At 41.2% G+C, this 23,325-nt stretch overlaps 1 protein-coding gene across 1 annotated transcript; it reads left to right on the top strand.

Moving 5' to 3' along the window:
• Positions 1-12,285: 12,285 nt before the first annotated feature.
• Positions 12,286-21,860, top strand: LOC139285639 (cdc42 effector protein 2). Its single transcript, XM_070906237.1, has 2 exons — positions 12,286-12,395; positions 19,206-21,860. The coding sequence occupies exon 2, from the start codon at positions 19,796-19,798 to the stop codon at positions 20,723-20,725; it is 930 nt and encodes a 309-aa protein (XP_070762338.1). The 5' UTR covers positions 12,286-12,395; positions 19,206-19,795; the 3' UTR covers positions 20,726-21,860.
• The last annotated feature ends 1,465 nt before the right edge of the window (positions 21,861-23,325 follow it).

The raw sequence follows: 23,325 nt of genomic DNA, 5'->3' as shown, positions 1-23,325 counted from the left end.
GAAATACACAAAACATTTCCATCTATAATGCAAGTTTTATTAGTTATATATTTCAGTCAACTTCAAATTTATGTCATCAAAAATTTGGACTGGGCCAAAATTGAATCACCTGTAAGTCTGTGCAGTTAATACAAAATAAAAAGGCTGTGAAGCTAATAACTGAGATCTGGCTGGTAACCGGGCAGTCAGAAAAGCTTAAGGTGAGCCAGGACAAATCAGTTAATATCAAGTTGTCAATCACATAACAGTACAATTACAATGACTTCTTATAGTTTCCAACTCCACTGTCTGGGTTACTGATCAAGTGATACAATTTCTACATCTGAAAGTCTGAAGAACCATGAACTCTTTCTTTCTTTTTCTTTTTTAAAGATATTCTTTGGGCATTTTTGCCTTTAATATATAGTGACAGCTGAAGAGAGACGGGAAGGACGGGAGAGAGAGAGAGGGGCCCCTTCATTAACCTCTTGAGATCTTGTTAACATGATTTCTGCAAACTCCTCCGGTAGGTTTCTTTTAGTGGTGGAGTGGGTGAAATAAATACAACAGGATCAGTCGTTGTTGGTGAGTATGCTGGTTTGTCACAAATCTTGCCTTCTTGTATTGCCCTCTGTTGCTGTACAAACTCCACCCATCAGGTACTTCAAACTATATAAAACAAATGATATAAGTATTTCTGGGAAGTACCCAGGTGTGTTTGGCGTTAATGCACTTTCAGAACCTCCCATGTCATCAGGCGATCCAGAGAACAAATGATTTTATGCCGTTTGAGACACAGAAACCTGAGTTTACTGACCATGAGGGACTGGACAGTGTTCAGTGCCTTCAGCTGCAGAGTTTCTGATGAATAGATCAGCAGTCTGAGGTTGAGATGAACAAACTGACATCACTGTGTTGGTATGTATCTGCCCTACATGTGACAGGGGCCTTTGTGGTAGCCACATGCTTGTGGTGCCGGTGTGTGTGTGTGTGTGTGTGTGTGTGTGCATGCATGAGTGTATGAGTGTGTTCCTATAAGACTGTGCTGCTGTGCTGAACCCTCACACAATTCAGTGTTTGTCTGCATGTGCGACTGCTTGTGTGGCAGTTTGTGTGTGTGTGCTAGTTCTCATCTCATTTACAGTAAATATACATCTCAGATCAGTCTTTTCCAATCAAACAACGATTACGTCATTACACCAGCCTATCACCTCAAGAATATACCAAGAATTAAAGGACTTGTGTCTCAGCAGGATTTAGAAAAACTTGTCCATGCATTTATCTTCAGGAGGCTCAATTACTCGTCCTCGCTAAGACCAGGAGAGACCACATCAGTCCGCTTCTCATATCTTGCGCTGGGTTCCTGTGTGTCAAAGAATTGATTTTAAAATACTGCTGTTCATAAAGCACTGAATGGTTTATTTCTGATCTGCTGCTCCATTATGAACCGTCCAGACCACTCAGATGGTCTGGGATCAGATCTGCTTTCTATCCCCATAGTCAAAACTAAACACACAGATGCAGCAGTTTTTATGCTCCACATATCTGGAACAAACTCCCAGAAAGCTTGAGATCTGCTCCAACTCTCAGTTCTTATAAATCAGGTCTATGGGGTTTTAGCTTATTTTTATCTTTTGTTTTATTTAGTTTTACTCAGCTCACTATGCCATGCTTGTGACCATTTCTGTAGTTGGCTATTTTAAACACAAAATAAGTGATTACAGTCAGTCAGATGTAACTCTTTACCCTGCTGAGACACAGCAAGATATCTGACCATTTCTGTCGACACATTCTATTTGTGGAAATGCACAATTGTTTTGTTTGTCAATCAAAATCAGTGGATGAAGAGATTTAAAGCCGCTATAATCAATATGTTTTACAATAACGATGGATTACATCAGCTTTTTAGCAGCTTTCAGCTCATTGTTTTGGTTTTTTACGGCTCACAACTTACTTTTTGGTTCACTGTCACAGCTCCCATCAGGGTCGTCTTCGCCTGCAGCCGGCAGCGGTTTCCAACTAGTGAACACTACTTGCCCACCACCAAACAGCAGACAGATAAAGTAAGCGACTAGCTGGTGAACATCGTGGAACATTTCCCTCAGGAGTTGGTGGAGAACGAAACGGAGTTAAAAGGAGAGTGAATATTGGATTTACATTCACCAGGTGGACACAACTCCAAATGAATGCTGATGTTACTCTGTGTCTCTGTGTAAATAAACAACTTAGTGTTTCATATGGATAGCCAATTTATACGCCTCCGCTAGATCTCTGTTCCAGATGAGTTTTTAGAATCTGCATGGCCATTATGGAGCCTCATCACCCCCCTGTTGTTTGGGACATCCTGATCATTATACATGTGCTTGATATTTTTGTCTGTAGTCTTGTGGGCAGCCGAAAACGCCAGCTTCAAGTTGGACATTACAATTGGCTAATGTGAGATGTCCTCTGATGAATCAACATCCGGTGGGCGCTCGGGAATGCTGAAGCACATGTGGTCAGTTATTTTTCTTTAAGTAAGTATGTGTGTGTGATGTCCGTTGTGTAGAGGGATAACAGTGTTTATCCCTCCACTGTGTCATCCTAAGAGTCTGGGATTGTCAAGTCTGCAGTTCCCATGCGGCCTTGACACACACACACACACACTTCTAGCCCCCTACACCCTGCTTCCTGTCCCTGTTAATAATAATTCCAGCCATCGCTGCTCTCATCCTGGGAAGACTCCTCCTTTCCTTGCTTTAAATGTACTTTCCTTCCCTGTCCTTTGTCCTTTTCTCTTCCTTTCCCCTCCTTTCCTTTCTTTCTGTTTGTGCTGAGGTTACTGTAGTTCAGGTCCATGTGTTCCACTCGTGGCTTGATGGTCACTGTCCTCACTCTCATCAAAACAAATTCTTTCCATATCTCCTCCTGTTTTCCTCTTCATGCTCCATATTGGTCAGAGTGGGACGAGCCCATTTCTCCTGCTTGACGGATCACTTCACTAACAAACTAAACAATGCTGTGCTTTCCTGTCAAAGGAACATTATATTCTCAGTCAGGCCCCAGACAGCCTGTCTGTCCGTCTGTCTGTCTGACTGCTGAAAAACCCTTATCCACTAACTTTTTAAAGTTAATGTCGTCATTCAACTGCTGAGTGTTTTTCGGCGCCCTGAACTGGTGAAACCTGCATAAATCCTGCAGTGTATTTTCAGAAACTATGTAAGCATCTGCATAACACATTCGTTCTCCATTTCTGCACCACTTGATTTTGATGGGTCAATAATAATGAATCTTGCATAACTTGTTTTTATTCTGATGTTGTTCTTTGGTTACATGAAGTCAGTTTATTAAACATCTGGTGAGTGTAATTCGAAAGGTTTTATTAGGTTGTGGCGCTGGTGTTCATGCTGTTTTGTTAATGTTTATTTATGCAGCAGCAGTCAACAGAACATGCTCAGTACAATACTGATGTCTTAGGAATGAGTGGAGGGATATTTTTAGGACTAATGCAACAATAAGCAGGTAAGTAAGTAAGACAAGAAGCAAATGAAGACTTTGAATTCAGAATGCTATAAATTAATTTTGGAGAACATGATTCATGAGAAGATGTTGTCAGTCAAAGACACTGCTGAGCCACATACTATGCATATATATGCATAGTATGTGGCTCACCAGTGTGTATATATATATAAATGTGTAGCACACATACTTAAGATTCTCAGAGGATGAAGCCTAATGACTTTTCCTCTAGCGCCATCATTAAGTAAAAATGTCATTTTTCCAGATAATGAACATGGTAAACATTATACCAACAAAACGTGAGCATGTTAGCATTTTCATTGTGAGCATGTTAATATGCTAATGTTAGCAGTGTGTCTGTACAGCCTCACAGAGCTGCTAGCATGGCTGCAGACTCATTCAATTCAATTATTTTAGTGTTAATATTAAACTTCATTTAGATATAACTGCCACTAATTTCCAGTCATTTTACCACCAGTTTATTGACACCTCTAAAGTTCTTGATGCTAAGGGGGAGATATCGTTGCTGTCAGAAATTCTAAATATCTCTGACTCAGGATTACAACTATTGTTATTGTTTATTTCCACTTGACTGCATGTTATTCTGGTCTGTACTGTATGACATGAACATTACATTACCCCCCTGAGTGGCCTGGCACAGTTAATCCATCCCACACCATACCAATGGAAAGCCTAGCCTGCGAAGAGACCTGTGGAAACTAAGATGAGATTTCTAAACTGAACTCGAGTGCTTTCATCTTTTGCCTCAAACTGAGATTCAGTTCACCCACTGAAGCACAGTTTTGTTCAACTGAGGGGAACAATTTCAAATGACGTCGATACAACTTGTGGTGGTGTGTTGGTCTGTCAGGCTTGTCATCCTCTGTTCCCAGAGACTCCAACGTCAACATCTTAACTTCCTGTTGTGAAGCGGACTGAAGCAAACCACAGGAGAAATTTAAAACTGGCCATGGCTGGCACATTCCCAAACACATGCGCACTCAAACAGAAATACAGAAATACACAATACACACTCGTCAGTACTGGATTGAACCGGACATTGGACTCACCTCTCTTGGGTGTTGTTTATTAAGAATGGAGATACATTCTTCTTATTCTCAATGTCATATACGCACACACACACACACACACACACACACACACACACACACACACACACACACAACTCCTCAATCCTGATGTTTAATGAGATAAACATTGTTGAGAAAGTCTTTCATCTGCCAAGTCTCTCACTGTTGCCTAAAAACTTTTTTGCTTTTGCAAATACACACACACAAACATACTCTCGCTCTCTCTCTCTCTCACACACACACACACACACACACACACACACACACACACACACACACACACCTTAGCCCTATTGGAAACTTTCCATTATCAATGAGACATGAGTTGGATGTTTGTTTGTCTTGAAGTTTAGCTATTAAGGTTTCCAGGTCTATTCTGTCTGTCAATCACACACACATAAACACATATGTTTGGACTGTAAACTGTACCACACTCTATATAGCCCCTTCCCCTAAGACTAACACAAAACTAATTGACATTAACCTTGAACCAAGTCTTAAAGGAAAAGTTCGGCATTTTGGGAAATACATTTATTTGCTTTCTTTCTGCACTTCTAACGCTCACTAACTAACACATATGAAAGTGCTGGTTAGAAAGTGAGATTTCAAAGTGTGTGAAAGTTTGAAAACGCTCAGTCCACGGAGAAATATACACAGCCCGTATTCAGAAACTGTGCTGTCAGCTGTCTGGACTTCTGTTCTGAAGGTTGTGATGTAGTTGGATTTTGTTGCTTTTGAACAGATCCAGGCTAGCTGTTTCCAGTCTTTATGCTAAGCTAAGTTAGCCAACTGTGAACTATTCCTTTAACCCTCAAACAGTCCTGTGAAGAGGTGAGGACTGAACAAAATGTCCTCACTTTCCAAAAATCGAATCTACTCCAAAGATTTAAAAGAATGTGGACGCATATACACTCTGTGTCTCTGCTTCATTCAAGCTCAGCGATAAGTAGAGAGGTGACCATCCGGCCGCGTCCCTTCCTCTCTTTCTCTGCCTTTGTCTATTTCAGTGTGTTTGTTCCAGGCGGGCAGGGGCTCTGACCCTCCGGACGACCCCTGAGCCTTGACAGAGAGGAGGAGGGGGAGGAGAGAGAGAGAGAGAGAAACGCAGGGAGGAGGGGAGGATTGTGGGAACGGAAGGAGGCCAGAGGGGCGGGAGCATCATGGGGAGGACGAGGAGGGAGGGAAAGGGAATGGGTTGAACATGTTGATACTGTGCATCTCCGAGTGTGTGTGTGTGAGTGAGAGAGAGGGGTGGAGAAGGTGTATGCCTAAACCTTTGTGCACATTCATTCATTTCTGTGTTCTTGCTCTGTGATAGCATTCATATAATTCAGTCAGCAGCCGGGGAAGTGATACTGTGTGTTTGTGTGCGTGTGTGTATGCATTTCTCTGTGAAGTGTTTATGTTAATAGGTCAGTATTTTGAGGCTGGAATGACACATTTATGGTGTTCTGTGTTATTTTGCCCTCGGTCCTCTTACATCATTCATTGTTTTGCTTTCCAACCGCCCGCTCACTCTCTGGAAAACACCGCTGCAAAAACTAAGAGCTACTCTCAGTCTGTACAAAGGCCCAGTAGCATATAAGCCACTTTAACTGAAAGCTGTGAAAATTGAGATGGTTGGCTAATTTTAAATATGTCGCCAAAGAATAGTAAAAAAAAAGAAAAGAAAAAAGGATTCTTTTGTTGAAGTCAAGTGGCACAAATGGGAACTATTTTAGGTGTGATGAAATTGCTTGTGTGTAATAATATACCAATGCTTTATTTATAATCTTTTTTTATGATCTGAGAAGTAGAAGAAGAAATGGTTCAAGAAAACAAATTCGTGTCAAGTTCCTGACTTCTCATAGTTCTTTTCCCACAGTGACCATCAATAACTTATTTTCACATTCAAAGTAAGGTTGGCATGTATACATAAAACTAGCATTATTTTAATTTCTGGGTTGATTTATGCACCTTGACCATGATTGAAAATAGCTGTTGTGGTAACTGCTAATAAATAAATTAAATGATAAAAAAAATCAAGCTGTAAATGCAACAATGTCTCATAGATATTTAAGTTTATATACAACTAATTTTCAACAGCAAATATATTTTGAAAGAAGAGAAATGCTGCCTGGATTTTGTTTTCTATTTACATAATGGGGAAATGTTCAGTAGCACATCTGGCAAGTCACAAAATGTTGATATTGAACGAAATATTCACCGACAATGTGTGTAATTTCTTTCGGTTAAAATTTGATCTTGGAATACAATATTCAATCATTGCAACTACAGCATTGTTAATCTTTTTTATGATTAAGTTGAGGCACTCACAACCCATGGCTACGGTTGGGGTCTATCCCCGTCCGGATGGTTCCCACCTGTGCGCTCCCTATGACTCCAGTGCAGTACATAAATGTAGCCCTTCATTCACTCGAAAAAAACGAGATTACTTGATGTCACCACAACTTAACTGGGAAAACAAACTAGAAAGACTTGAATGCAATTTCCAGGAGACAGTTACAAATGATCACCCTATACGCAAACAGTTGCGTATATACAGATCCAGCACACACGGAGCAACATTAGCATTCTTTTGGAGTCGTGTTTGTGTCCACCTGATTAATGTAAGTAACAATATTCACTCTCCTTTTAGCTCTTTTTTGGTCACTGCCAACTTCTGAGGGAAATATCTGAATCTTTAACCCTGTCTCTCTGCTATTTGGTCAGGAAGTGTAAAGTGGGATTTTACAGCTTTTGTCTCTGAAAAATGACGCTATGAGAATGAACCAAAACAGTAAAGTTGTGGGCCTTAAACCAAAAGAATGAGCTGAAACCCGCTATAAAGCTCAGAACAGCTGAGGGGTGCAGCAGAGTTGGGTTCATCACAACGAGAAATCCCTTTCACATACAAGTAGCCATGTGCTCCATCGTTAATATGAAAATATTGATTATAGCCATTACTATCATGCAAATTTAATTTTTTCTTTTTTCAAATATCTCACTTTGAAATTGAGCTTGTCACTCAGAAAACTGATATCTCATAAAGAAGTTCAATTTTAATTCAACTGTTGGAACAAGGGATTACTGTAGGTCAAAAGTCAACAGAGGGGTAGTTCCATGCTGAATGAGTCAAGTTACAGTGTTATTCTGATGCAGGAAAACAGCTGGAAACCACTTTACTTCCTCTCCGAGGTCATTTCTCTGACCAGAGGGCCTCTTTTCTCTTTCTTCTCTCTGGTTGTTGTTGTTTGTGTATCTCTGTGTGCAAATACAAGCTGTAAACACGAGCAAAACGCTTGTTTAAACTATTTTTCCTCTTCCCCTTTTCTTGACTTGCTTTCTTGTTTTCAGCATTTTCTTTTCCTCTTTCTCTCTCTCTCTTCATCACCCCTGAGGCTCTGCAGTTTGCTTCAATCACAGCAAACTAAATGGAAACATATGAAGGCTCATTTACTCACAGATTCCCAGAATTCCTGGCCATGAGGTCACTCGGTGTCGCTCATGACTTTCGAAAATGGAAATACAACCCCACGCTCACCAGGAACCACTGTGGGCTGGCTGTTGGGGCCAAAGCAATCTTAAGATGATTTTCAAGTCAGATTTATCAAGACAATTATTTTAGGGGTTTATCTTGAAGTACTTGAGGACACTAATCCAGATAAAAGAAGACATAATGACACAAGGGATAACAAGACTACAAAAAACTTTCTCAAAAATAAGCTCTGACAAATAATGGGTTGTACAATCATTAGACTTAGACTTAGACTTCATTTATCCCACAGCGGGGAAATTTACAAGTCACAGCAGCAAAGACAGAAAGGTGCAGAAACACACAGCAGACAAGCACTGTGTCAATAATTATATTATTGTATTGTAAATAATTATAAACAGAGCAAAGAGCTTCAGATCATTCTGATCATCATTCTTTCAATTGTAATATACATTCTCATGTTGCACCCCAACATACAGTACATTAGGATTCTTGAGAACTGCTGAAAATCTTAAACCTCTTTAGTCCTGCTGGACCTGTCTTTGAATCCATCATTGCAGCCATGATTTGTCTGGAGTAACATTGTCTTTATTTTGTAGTCAAGATCCAAAGGTTTAAACGTTAATTGTAATCCTTAGCTATGGGAAAATATATTAAATGATGCACTAAACATCTGGTCATGTCACAAATGTAACGATGCCGCCGTAAAACATGACATGTTAAATTACTGTACAGCTTCAGTGAAGAGTTGGAGAAGCAGATACGGAATATTTACACACGATATTGTCATAAACTGCAAAATGGTCATGCAGTGAGGAACACGTATATTCTAACCAGCACTGGATGAGGGTAAATTCAAGGGTTTATTAAGTTTGAATATGAGTTTTAAGCAGCAGTACATTTAGTTTGTTGACCTTTCGGCATTATCACAGGTGAGTAAACTTTCTGGGAAGGAGGTTAGAAGTGATTCAACAGCGGAACCTTTGCTTAATCTTGACTCTTTTGTTGTGAAATCAATGAGACTGCATTAATTCCACCTGGCTGAGTGAGCCTGTTGCATAATAACTAACAATGAGAGAGGACAGATTGGCTCTGGCTGTAGTCCCGTCTGCCAGGCTCAGTTTACAGGACCAACATGGTGCCAAATATAATCTCTTTCCTTCTACTTTCCTCCATCTGTCGATGATCTAAATTAAAGAACTAAAAGAAAATACTGTCAGTTCTTTCTGTTTTTTTTGTCTCTCTTTTTATCTCTTCTCCAACTTTCCTTTCTTCTTCTTCTTGTTCTTACATAACTTTTCAGTAACTCTGACAGACCTCACATTGGTCCTTGTTTGGGGTTAAACTCTGTCAGAGAATACACACAAACCTCCAACCCCCACTTTGTCTCTCAGGACTGGAGAAACACCAACCTCTCTGGGGGTCTTAGCATGGGGCTACACCTGGGGGCCTGGAGCCTCGCCATGGGGCCTGGTGGAGTGTGTGGAGGGTGTGTGTGTGTGTGTTCGAGAGAGAGAGATCATTGTGATCTTATGTGGACCCACCCCGTACTGCACTGATTACATCTTGATTTACTTAGGTGATGTCATATGTGTGTGTGTGTGTGTGTGTGTGTGTGTGTGTGTGTGTGTGTGTGTGTGTGTATGTGTGTGTGTGTGTGTGTATGTGTGCGTGTATGTCCTTGCTGTGTGATGTAACCACATCTTTGAGGGACTTGGTGTAATTCTCTACTTATCTAGTTTACACATTCCAGTCGGCTTCAAACACTTACAGAGAGAGAGAGTGTGTGTTCTCTTCATGTTTGTCTTGTTTTAAGAAATTCCACTAGAAACGTACCAGAACAAACCCAAAACCCTGAGGGACTCCAGCAACACTTTTAAAGAAGAACTTCATTGTGAGACCAACACATAACACAACACACACGAATGTGTTGTTTGATGACCCCAATGAAGGCCACAACCCGAAACGCGCTTGTCTCACTATAAAGGTGTTCTTTATACTCGACGTTTTGCTGGAATCCAGACGTTCCTACTCTGAAACCTAAAACCCTAAAACTAACATATCATGTTGTTTGCAGGTCGTTCTGCTTGTGTGCAGTTTTTTTGTGTGATGCTGCTTCAGCGGAAGAGACGCCAGTCTTTCTTTGCAGACGAGCACAAAGCACACCCCAGTGGATGAGTAAAGAGGGAATGGGTTTAATTTGCCTTGCAGGCATCCCGCAGGAGCTGTAAACAAGATGTGTCTGCAGTCTGACCTACAAACAGCAAACGTCTGCATTCTCCATTTGTTAAATCCTCATTACCTCGCTGTAATTATGCTCAGTGCCTACCCTGTTGGGGCCACCAGGATATGCCTCCTAACTTTATGCTCCAGCAGCCCTCCACAGAGCCAGCAGTAAACGTTGAAGGCCCATTTCAACATCTAATTATTCCTCATAATGCAGACACTTTATAACTCTGTGGAGAAAACAAGCCCAATGTTGTATTTGATTGACCCACATACTGCCGATGTAGCTGCAGACAGATATGTGACATTAGCCCAACATCATGTCGTCTCAAAATGTGAACTTCAGTATTCAGAAATTCAGTACAAGGCATCAGTAAACTGTCCTGTGATCACTTCATATCAAACGAAACCAAAGGGACAAGAAAGGTAAAAGATATGTGAATTGGAGACAAGCTGTATATCGCCATCGTGTTTTAATTCATCATGTCCTGTGAGCCTGAAATATTTTCTCACACTATACTTTCCTAACAGCAGAATTTTATATTAGCAGGCTAATATATATTCATTAGCTTAAAAAGAGCGTTTGATGGTGATGCTCTGCTCTGTCGCAAACAGACTTTTTGATTTAGCCCAATCATCAAACTAAACTAGTGCAACTTTAAAAAGCCTTAAAATAACCGCAAGATGCAGACTGCAAAGCTGACTTTTCAACTGCAGCCTTACAATTATTCAACTGGCAACTGACTAAGAGTCAACTGAATGCATCTGAGATGATTTTTGAACAAACGGTTGTCTGCAGGAACAATAAACAAAGCCTGGTGCGAGAAATCAGTCCACACTGGTTTGCCTGTTGTTGGACTGTGGTTTCTGCCTGCCTGATGCTAATCAAAGGACAGAACAGAGCCTTCATCACCTCCACAGTCTGTCACAGCAAGAGATCAAGGGTAAGACAGCTCTCTGATTGGCTGTGTGAGATGGACAGGTGGTCAGAAAACCACGATTTATCAGTTTCACTTGACCTTGCAAAGCAGAAAAAAATGAAGCAGCATTGGGCATAGTGTAACTTAAACAACTGAATAAAAAACAACAACAATGAATCTGGTGTAATCTGGTGATAGTTCTCACCCTTTGATCATTTCACACCTGTTGATCAAAGAGGCTGCTCCATCACCAGCGTTTCTCAGCAGTTGTACTTGTGTGATGATGGAGAAGTTGATCAATACCATTGTCTTGTCTCGACTGGCCCTCTTTATCAGAGCAGTCCTGATGGTTTAATTATCACAGACTGATTTAAAGACCCGTTTAATGTGTTATTTGTCCTGCGGGCTGCTGCTGTGTCAAACCAGTGCGTGTCGGCCAAAGTAATACCGGAAGCTAAGAATGTTTCCTTTTAAAATAAAACCCACGCACATCTTGTTTATGTTTGGCAATATAATACATGTGCTGCTTCTCCATTTAAGACACCTATGAAACGAGGTTTTATTCTTAGTTTCCAATTTGCTACTTTGCAACCCACTAGTTGAAGCCAGATAAGTTTCATAGCAGCGAACAATTTACCTAAAGTTAGATTATAAAATTGTCAGGTTACTTGATGCTTATTATCAAATGTGACCTAAAGGCTATTACATACTTTCTCTGGTCCCTCATACTGTACAAGACTTTCGCTTTTTCACTAAAAGGCATCACATATTTCACAGAAAAGGTGGCAAAAAAAAAAACATTAAAATGTACAGATCAATAATTTAGTGAAGTTAAATTGTATTTTTCTTTCTTTTTCTGCCGTCCGTTAAAAATATCTTCCCCTGTAGGTTGATCCTGACCCACAGGCTTAGAACCAGGTGCCCGCTCAGAAAATGTTGTAGCACGTGTTCAAAGAGGAAGATCTTAATTTGAAATTCCTAACCGGACGTCGTTGGTGCTCATTCCAGGCGCTTTGACGACGCTCCTTTGGCGAGAAGCTGATCCTTCTTTACTTTCTCCGTGCAGAGCGCTCCAGAGACAGTTAATACCCCGCCAGTAAGAGGGTTACCTGCCCTGAAGCGGAGGTCTGCGTCGGTGGATTGTACGACTGAACTACAGTGATTTTATCTCAAGAAGAAGTGACGGAGCGACGTTTCTTTCTGCAGGTAAATATCACCGAGACATCGGTTTATTTTCAGGTTATTTTGTGCTTTTTCGTGCGTTTAAACGTGGCCGGTGGTCGCTACTGCCCACCTGTTGAATAGACCTCCCGCTTTCTATTGTGTGAATAACAAAAAGAGGAAAATCTGACTAGTGTAACATTTTGTTTGTCAACATAATAGCGTCGGTTACACCGCGTGTGACCCTCCCGTCGGTTTCAACGTGCGCAGTTTGTCGTGTAGATGTATTAGAGAGAAAACCTCAGTCCTTTTATCCAGCGAGTAAACTTTACTAAACTTTTTAGACGGACATGATCAGAAACTAAGCTTATTTATCAAATATTATCAATTGTATATATGATGCAGCCCAAAGTAACACGAAGTGTTTCTGGTGACACAAGTGGCTTTTATATTGATATATAAGATAAGAAGATATATTTGTTTCACCCATCAGTCATCACAGTCACAGTTTCGGCTGTAACGGACAATCTCACCCAACCCAGGGTATGGCGATCTCATTTCTAAGCAGATTAAGTGTCACAGAAGCAGTCAGATTTGGTTCCCGTGGGAACAAATCAGAGATGGGGGAATATTACACAATTTTACACCGTATCCTGTGACTCAGACTGCCAGTTACTGCTACCTGAAGTGCTCCAGGAATAAACTCCTCACTGTTGCCAAAGACGGGAGATCTCCGCACTCGGCAGGGAGCCAGAGTCCTGCCGCTATCTGACACAGTGGAAGTGCTCGACCTCCACACTTGGACCCTGGACATTTTGATGTTATTGTATTTTAAATGGAACAACAACAACAACAACTGAGTTTTATTAATTCTTAAAAAGCTGAAGGCACAGCTCCTCGTCGATCAACCCAGAGGTCACAATATTGAGCTTTGGCCAATCAGAGCCGCGGCAGCGTTCATCTATATTAGCCTGATTGGAAATAGCTGTGCTGTATCTGTGCCTGTCTGTGTGGATTAGACTGGAAAGAGAGAGAGATTTGTTCCACTGGTACCAATCAGTCAGCCGGCGAGAGCCTTCAGGAGGACAGGGGTGATCTCAGAGGCTGCAGTTACATAACGGAGGGAGAGGGAGGCGGCTGGAGTTCTGCTTTATCCTCGAACTCACCGTCTTGTGTCTTTCCTCAGCAGTGCTTGGATTCAGTCGTTGATCAGTTTTTGTTTTGAATGTACTGATGACGTTCATGACGCTGGTGGAAAGAGAGATGAGATCAGTTCAGTAAAAACCCTTCTTTCTTTCATCACCACAGTGAGAGATGAATCACAGCTTCAGCTGACTCAATGAGTATTCACCACCAAGGCTTCTTGTGAATATGAATGTAGTCATAGCTTTTCTGACAGTTAATAGTATCGAGCTGGACTTTCCACGACACTTAATGGGAAAATGAGTCCGCGAGAGCTCACAGACACAAGGTCAAATATAAACCTCACTGTGGAAAACAGCCACGTCAACTATGACAGACAGAAATCAGCTTTACTTTCATGGTAAAAAAACCAAACGGATTAGCAGAAAAAGCAAAAGGCTTTTCGTCAACAGTCGCCTGCGGTGCGCAATTACGCATGACGCAGGAGACTGCGGAGGGCCGTGGCAATGAAAGGAGCGGCGCCGTCGTGCGTTCAGGCGTGATCGTTTGTATGTGTTTGTCCTAGAAGATGACAGGGCTCACGGGTGGCTCACTGATTCCCTGTCCTGCTGTACTGCAAGCAGGCAGCAAATGGAGCCTGAGAGCAGAAACAGATGTCAGATCAGCCTCGTCTGTGGCGGATTGCATCATCAACAGCGTCCCAAATTCCAGCTTCCAGGAAAGGTGATGCATGGAAGAGGGAAACTAGCTGTCTGGCCTAATTTCTCCCTGAAGGCTGTCAGTATTTAAGATGTGGTAACCGGAAGGAGCAATATGTGGGATTTAGTGGAGAGTGAGGACATTTTGTTTGGTCCTCACTTCTTCAAAGAGCAGTTTGGGGTTCAGACTTGGTTTTAGGGTTAAGGTCAATTAGTTTTATGTTGATGTTGGGGCTATAGGGAATGTAGTACAGATCACAGAGCAAGTGTGTGTGTGTGTGTGTGTGTGATTGACTGACAGATAGGACCTGGGAACCTTAATGGCTGAACTGTAGGACAAACAAACATTCAACTCATGCTTCATTGAAGCTGGAAAGCTTCCAATAGGGCTATATATGTACATATGAGGTGTGTGTGCGTGTGTGCGTGTGTGTGTGTGTGTGTGTGTGTGTGAGTCATTGACTGAATTTGCTCACTAATGATATGATAAAGAACAGCCTCACTCACATTGAGCTGAAAACTCAAAGTTTGTGTCTCTGTGGCTCCATTTCATCCTTCTGCCAAACAATACAAAAGACAAGTGTTCATGTTTTCACGGCTCCAAACAAGCTTGTAGGTCATAAAGTGGAATATTTACTGCATCATCACCAATAGTTACCGGACTCACCATTCGGAGTGAAAACAGGTGATAAAAATGGTGTAAAATAGTGCAGTTGTTTGGCTGTGAAACAGTGGGATGATTGGGGCTGTAAATAGACAGCCGAGTTAGCATCAGTACTTAAATTGAATGAATGAATGAAGTGTTTAGTGTTGTGTCATTATCGTCCCGCATGGTTCTTACGAGACGCCATAAACTCAATGAAGTCAGATCCAGAGTGCTGCGTATACATTTTCAAACAATACAAAAAAAAATGTCCAAAAATAAAAACTTCATTGTCTACAACTAAATTCATAAATCACTGGGAAAAACATTTACTATATAATGCTGAAGAAATCAGTATAGATACAAATGAAATTGTGCATTTTGCCTCATTTTCCAGGCTTTTGAGACAAAGTTAGCTGACGTCAACACATCAGAATTAAACATCATAGTTTGTACTATGGCTGCTGACAATTGTTTTCAAGTAATCAATTCATCATTTTGTCAATGAAATTTCAAAAGAAAAATTGTGGTTTTGTCAACAGTCCAAAGATATTCAGTTTATAATGATTTAAAACAAATAAAGCAGAAAATCTGAGACTTCTGAGAAGCTGAAACCGGAGAACGTTTAGCATTTTTTTCACTATTTGTGCTTGAAAAAGTTACTAAAACGATGAATCAGCTATCAAAATAGTTGACGATTATTTTTCTGTCGATCATCCAATCAATCAATTGACTAATCGTCTCAGCTCTAGTTTGTAAAGTGAGAAGAAAATAAGACCCACTTTCTCCCAAATCACTCCTTTGCTCCACCCTTCTCAACCAGTTCTGGCTGGTTCGGTTCTGGTATTATTTTCATGTGCTTTTGCATCGTTGTGGTCACATTTCACAGTCTGGTTGTTTCTGTGGGCTTTAATGGAGCCGGCAGTGCTCGTCCTCCCTTCATTAGACCTGATAGTTTGTTGACACAGTTGTTTGGATCATTTGTTCCACTTCTTTGCTTCTATTTGTGCTGCACAAATATAGTCATTGTTTTTCTTTGTGTTAAAATGAGGGTGGACGAGTTAATGTCTCATTCTTTATGACTCTCTGTGGCTTCAATTAGTCTGAGCTGTTTAAGATTTCATCCCTAATATATCTGTGGTCCACATGTTCCCTCAGTCAGACGTTTTCTCTCGCTCTTTGTGGTTGTTAGATGTCTTTGGGTTGTGGCGTTGGAGGGAGAGAATGAATAAAATAGTAATATGAACCACAGTACACATTCAGTAGTATGAATAAAAATGTTCACATTTAAAACGTTAAGTAAACGTTAGTAACGATTAATCTGCTCTCAGATACTCTGGAACAGTTATTGATTAATAATCTGTGATGTTCTGTGAGCTCCAGAGGTTACTTTTTGTAAAGAGATGTAACTGAGTTCAATCTTTTAACCTTTTAATCTGTCTCGTGTGTGTGTTTTTTTTAATGGACCCTCACCTTATCTACATCGATCCTTGTCCTCGATCATTAAACCCAACCATCTCCAACTTTTCCGACCTAAACTTAACTTTATCAAGGCTAGGTACTGAAGTACAATTCAGATGGAAATATTGTACTTTATATTACGTTTATCTGACAGTTAAAGTTACTTTAAGATTTCACATCTACCTATAAAACACAAGCTCACTTTATAAAATATGCTGCATTGTTATAGATTAACTGCCCTTCAGTAAGTCAATTCAAGTGTGGTTCACCTTGGCCGCCTGTGTTGTTCCACTTTTCTACATGAATAAGAAGTTTACAGCTATTAGTTCTCTGAGCTAAATGCTAACATCCTGACGCTAAGCAGGTGTATAATGTTGTCCAATAGTTTAGCACATGCTAACGTTTGCTAATTACGAAACACAAAGCGGCTGAGGCTGATGGGGACGTCATTAGTTTTGCAGATATTTGGTGACTTGATGGTGCTGGATGAAAGGTCTGTGGATCAAAGTTATCACAGCTCATCCTCTGGAGGCCTCGATTATCTGCACTAAAGTACTCAACATTTAACAGTTGTTTCAATATTATTGAGATGAATAGATCTCAGTGAAAGCAGGTCCTAACCAAACGCTGAAACACAGGAACTGAAATACTGCTGAATCAATGGTTATATTCAACAGTCAAGTTTTAAACCAGAATTATTGCTTAAATGTCTTTTGACTTGAAAATTACCCAATCAGTGCTTACTGGGATCTTTTGTGTGGGAGATATTAATTACACATTATAAAACTTTTTTCCACTATGAAGTCAGTTTGGTTACAAGCATCAAAAGTACCTCAAATGTAAGTGTGAACTTTATAGTCATCACTTCTGTATTTGTCTTTCTTTTGTGGCCATTTTTTGGTGAATGACATTGTATATATTACATATATATTATATTAACACTAGTAATAGCAAAATTCAACTTATGACTGAACTTATGATTGCTGCCATGGAAACAAGATTATTCCAGTCATGAGTTTTCTGGTCTTTTTCTGTAACAGTTTTGTTTTTGTCCATGTTAGTTTGACTAATAGACAGTTAGTGCTGCTTCTAACAAAAGCTTTGCAACATGAATGGCTGGACTGAAGTGATATTACTTCAGCCTGTTTGGGTCTTTAATATTTAAAGAAGGGAAAAAGCTGATAGCTGGTGGGGAAAGCGTGTTCCCGTCATTCAGGGGCTACACGTGAAATTCTGTTGAAAAGTGAAAAGACTCCCAACAGAAAGGAAATATTTCTTTGTGTCGCCTCTCAGAGGAAAACTGTTTGTGTTGTGGATTTCCAAAGAACTCCCTGCAAAACACAGTGACATCAACTGCAGCTGATGAGGGTTTGTCCCAAAGCAGAATCACAGGAGGATTCTGGTTTATTCTGTATTATGATTCAGGCAATCTTACTGATCTCAGACTCAACTCTCATTTTTTAACTAACCTTAAGCAACAACTCTTGTACTTTAGCCCCAAAAATATCGTAATTCAATCAGGGAAATACTCCAGTTTATCTGTGTGAAGTTCCCCCATGCGTGGTTACGTAAACATGAGCGTTTCAGGTGTGACGATGGCGCGATGGAGACACAAATGTTTTGTTGCTCTCAGTTGAAAACTCTTCCTTAATATAGAAATTGTTTGCATTTAAAGTAAAAAAAAAAAAGTGAGCTTTGAAATCCTAAATCGAAACCACATAAACTAAACAGAAGCCACTTTATCCAAATGAAAACATTTTTAAGATTCAACACAAGACAATAACGATGCTGTTGGAATGGAAATGTTTTATAGTTATAAAGTTGAAGATGTATAAAGAACTTTAACCCCCCAGAAATCTCAAGTTCCCAGTCTCAAAGTGAGGCTGTATAATTACTAAAAAAGGTGACTTTTTCGATGAAACAAACAAATGGACAAATATATTTAAAGTTGTATTTGTTGAAAGTGATCACATGAACACATCCGCTCAGTAAACAGTCAGCTGCTCATTTCTCTCAAAACTCTTGTTTCTCTTATTTGTGAACAAAGTGAGCATACAGTGAGGACACTGTGATCTACACATAATATCAAGTCACAAGATGTGAAAGTTACATAAGAATCAAAAACATAATTCAATAACTATGTTTATAGAAACTTTACAGTGTATTATAAACATTTTCCATGACAAAATGCTACCTCAGGCTAAAAGCAAGTGATTGTACTTGAATGTTTAAATCCTCATCATCTAAAGTCAGCTCTTCCTACCAGCTTTCTGTTTGTGAAGGGCAACAGTTTTATTCTTTAAATGGTCAGAATCTCATTTTGAGACAAAAACAGTGTCTGTCTTCTATGTTTAAAGAGTTAAATACCAAAGGGACATTCATGATGGTGATGGGATCATAAGATCACAGAGCCCTCGGGCACGACCTGACTGTCATCCCATAATTCACCGTGTGTTTGCGTCAGGAAAGAGACTTTGAGATTCTTCTCTGATAACAGACGAGGACGCAGAGGCCAAAATCTTTTAAAACCAGCAATTTCCATGCAGGAATTTGTGTTTCCACTAACCCAGCTGAGGGTCTTTGGGAATGCGTGACCAATTTTCTGCCCTGATTCATTGACTGACTCACTGTAAGAGCAGCCTCGACACCCACAAGACCTCCAGTCACACATTTTCACATCATTTGGGGCAGGCAGACCCCTCTTAGCAAACACTCAGGATTCCTGGAGTGTTTTCCATCATATGTCCTCTGGCTCGCTGAAAAGAAGGTTGTAAATCTCCTCCCGCCTTCATTCCTCTCCCCCCCAGCTCCTGCCTCCTCCCTTCCTCTTCACCCCATCTATCTCCCCTTGCCTCTCCTCCCTCTCTCATCTCTCTCTGACTCCCTTTTCTTTTTTGTTTCTCCTCACAGATCTCCAGCATTTTGATGTCACATTCCTGAAGTTTCTGAGGAAGGCCGACCCGACAGACATCATATTCTTCATCCCTTCATCTCTTTTCTCTGAGGAGGGATAAAGACGAGAGAGTGTGTGTGTTTTGAAGAGAAGAGGACCTGTTGTTTGCTTGGATATGGCTTCTCTGTGTATGAGAGGGAGACCGAGGGAGCTGAGCTGAGGTCAAGGCCTTCCTCCTCTCCCCCCAGAGTCACATGTCAGCGTGAGGCACAACCCCCGAGGTTGCTAGCGCTACACTGACCGCCCTAAATACTACTCACTTGGAGAAGCAACACAGACTGCGTCACTCAGCTGGGAGTGGAGAGAGCCAGAAGAGCTTCATATCAAGTGAGTTTGCTTTGTGAGCTGTTGACATTAACATTCAGCTCCATTTCTCCTGCTGGTTTTAATCACCCTGAGAAACCGACTGCTACCCAAACACATAGAGGTCCTGTCTGGCCCAGTGAGTGGACCTGAGGAGACTTACCTCTTCTCTCAGATAAAGACAAGCACTCAGAGTTTCCTCTGAAGAGACCGAATCGCCTCACGTCGACCTGTCAGAAGCAAAATGCCGGCAAAGACGCCAATGTACTTAAAAACTACAACTCCCAAGAAGGGAAAGAAGCTGAAGCTCCGTGACGTCCTCTCAGGTGACATGATCAGCCCGCCGTTGGGTGACGTACGTCACAGCGCCCATGTGGGGCCCGAAGGGGAGGGCGACATGTTTGGAGACGTGGGTTTCCTCCAGGGTAAGATGAACATGCTGCCGTCACTGATTCGGACGCAGAACGGCCACTCGCGCTCGCACAGCGTGGAGAGACGCCTGGATGACGACTTCACCGCGAAACAGGAGTCACACAACTACGCCTACAACGGTTACCATTACCAGCACTCCTCCACCGGCCTACTGAAGACCACCATCTCCATGCCTGTCTTCATCGCCCATGAACAGGCTCCACCCAAACCCCCACGCCTCCACCTGGACGACCCCTCCCCTCCTTCTCTGCCCTCCCAGCAAAATCACTTCCACCACCATCAGCATCCAACAGAGACGAGCCACAAACCGGCCAACGGCTGCAGTCACGCAGACAACCACGGCCCTCTGTCGCTCTTTGAGAACGGCATGGTGGGACGTTTGGCATCAGAGCCCTGCCGTGACATCTCCCTCTCCCCCTCCATCCGCAGGCTCGTCCCCTCCTCCGGCTCCTTCTCAGAGGTCTCCTCTGAGGACTCCATGTCGGAGACCTGCGTGCCCCTGGATGTTCGCCGGGGCCTCAGCCTGGACTCTGATGCCGGCCTGAGCAACGAGGATCTGAGGAGTGAACGCAGTGAGTCGCCCTGTGCGGCCTTCCATCCAGCCGGTCTCACAGCCTCCTCTGGTGTGCCGCGGTCAGACTCTCTGGCAGGGTTAGACCTGGATCTGGGCCCATCCATCCTGGAGGATGTCCTGAGTATCATGGACCGCTACAAGACGGAGGACAACCGCTGTGAGCTCTGAAGAATAGAAAGATTAATTTGATGTACAGATATTTTTTATACGTGGTTTAATAAATCCTTTAAAACTTTGTAAAGAGGAGGACAAGGGAAAATGTAATTTTCAAGAAGACTTGACAGCTGAGTTTAAAGGTCACTGAAACATTTAAGAAAGGTGAGAGGCACGTGGACGTTGTTGTGAAGTGCCGGGACGTTGCTGCCCGACATGACAACAGCCAAGGCAACAGGCTGGTCCTCAGGAGCCTTTATCAAAGCTGAACCGCAGACTCATAAACAATTAAACAGTAAGACAACAAAGAGAAGAACTGCAGTCACCTGGTTATCACAGACTTTCAACACATTCCTCTTTTCTGTGGACACTACCCACATTGTATCGTCTCTTAATCTGACTGTGCTGATAGCTTTCTGCTCGTTAATGGTTAACTGATTATCAGCGGAGTCGGATATAAATGTCTGTAGACTGACTGAGAAAATGGGAGAAACCAGCAGCTGTGAACAAAATGCAGGAGCAGCAGGACTCAGCACCACAGCTGCTAATAAGTCCTTTCTTACAACTTCAGATGTACATTTCTGCAGCAGAGTTCAAGTGACTCAGTCAAACTAAGCTGAACTACAAACATAAATAGTTTTATGCTGAAGGCCATATTCTGTCTTATCTTTTTCTGGCTGCCTGAAATGTCTAAAATGTTTCAGAAGACTGAATATTAATATCTTCACTCGTTTACTGTAATTATTCGACACCAGATGAAATGTGAAGAACTTCTGATTTTACTGTCCTTCTGTGACAGATGAAGATGGTCTCTACCTGCCCTCCGGCGTTGCATTAGACAACAGCAGCTCGACATTTCAGTGGCAGGTTTCTTACTTTTGATCAGAGGGAAACTGAGGAAGCTTATTCTTGTTGTTTTATTAATAAAATGCTTTAAGTGTAAGAAATGTGCTGCTTTGTAGATCATTTTCAAATACTGGTCTTTTTAAAACACTCTTCTTCCATGTTGTGGCTCACTGTCGGCCTCCCTAACATTCACTGTCTGCATTATCACAGTAGCCTATTATTCAAATGTCATTTATGCTGTGTGTGTGTGTGTGTGTGTGTGTGTGCGTGCGTGTGTGTGTGTCTGTGTGTGTATATATATATATATATAAACTGTAAATGTAAGAATAAAATGTTCCTCTAAAGAAAATAAAGAGGCTTCATGGACAATTCTTCACACAAACAAACAAAATGTAGGAGCTGCATGTTGACATTTTAAAAACAAAGACAATAATCTCATACTACAAAATGTACAGACGACATTTTACACACACAAGCACGCACAGAATTGTGCATGATAATTGATAATTAAAGTAAAAACCAATATATTTTTTTTATCTTATTTCTTACTGTCAAAGGCAACCTCTCCCTTTATATTGTGTTGTATTATATTGTCTCATCTGTTTTATTAATTAGTATATATTAGGTTGGTAAATTCTATTGAAAGTGTTCATAATACTTATTTTGAAAACTATTATGCTGAAGTTTTTCCTACTGGCTTAGTGCAGGTGCACAGAGACGTGATGAAAGCTGTAGGTAGAAGCAAAACTTTCCAACTCACCAAAACACATTGAAACAATTGCCCTTAAAAGGGTTCAGTGTTTTGAAGTGTCTGACAGTTGTTCCAGATTAGGGCTGGATTTTGCCTCTGAGGGGCCCGTGGGCAAAAATGAGCCCCCACACTCCCTCACCCAACTCTGCCCATAGTCCCAGAAACCAAACAGTATTTCTAACCTGAAGCACTGCTGGAGTATGTCAGTAAGTTTGTGATAATGTGATTACATACAAATTAATTTGAGGATATGCATCATTTAAGCACAATATTAACTGAAATATCAAAGATATTACAGCTATATTTTGACACAGCACATGAGTGTTCAGTGCCCTCCAGTGGTCACAGTGAGTATTACACTTGTGTGTATTTTGACAGTTTTATTTGAAAAGTGTTCAGCGTAGATTTAATACACTACATATATGCTTTAACGGTTCTTGGAGTTGCTGTCTCAGATGGTTGTTAAAATGTATTGTTAATTATTTTATCTAGAAGTATTAGATGATATATCATTTTCCAATTGTGTCTGCCTTGTTGCTAGTGGAGTGCAGTTATAGTTCCTCACTGTGACCACTGGAGGGCAGTGAAAAATTAATGATTACCAAGACATTGCAGTTTGTTTATTATTGTGCAGGGCCTAATAACAATGTGTACATTAATGCAGATGATCAATTTGAACATCTGTATTATTCCCACTATAGAATGTGGTGCTGTAGGTTCTAAATGTGACCACTAGAAAACAATGTAAATGTCTCGTTTTAATCCCTAATTCCTATCTGGTTCTTTAGTTTTGTCACTGTATTTTGAAAGGATTCACCGGAAGTGGCAGTGGATATCACGTCTACAGTGACGAACATTTTACTACCTACCACTGATGACCACCGTTCGAATATCGGTCTGACTGCGCCCTCCAGTGGTCACAGTGTAAAACTGCAACACATTCAATTAGTAAAACATGCGTCAATGCAGACATGAGGACTAAAAACGAAAAAACTATTAGCAACTATAAGCAATTAGA

The sequence above is a fragment of the Enoplosus armatus genome, chromosome 5 (genome assembly GCF_043641665.1).
Source record: "Enoplosus armatus isolate fEnoArm2 chromosome 5, fEnoArm2.hap1, whole genome shotgun sequence".
Classification (NCBI taxonomy): domain Eukaryota; kingdom Metazoa; phylum Chordata; class Actinopteri; order Centrarchiformes; family Enoplosidae; genus Enoplosus; species Enoplosus armatus.
This window is presented reverse-complemented; position numbering and strand designations above follow the sequence as displayed.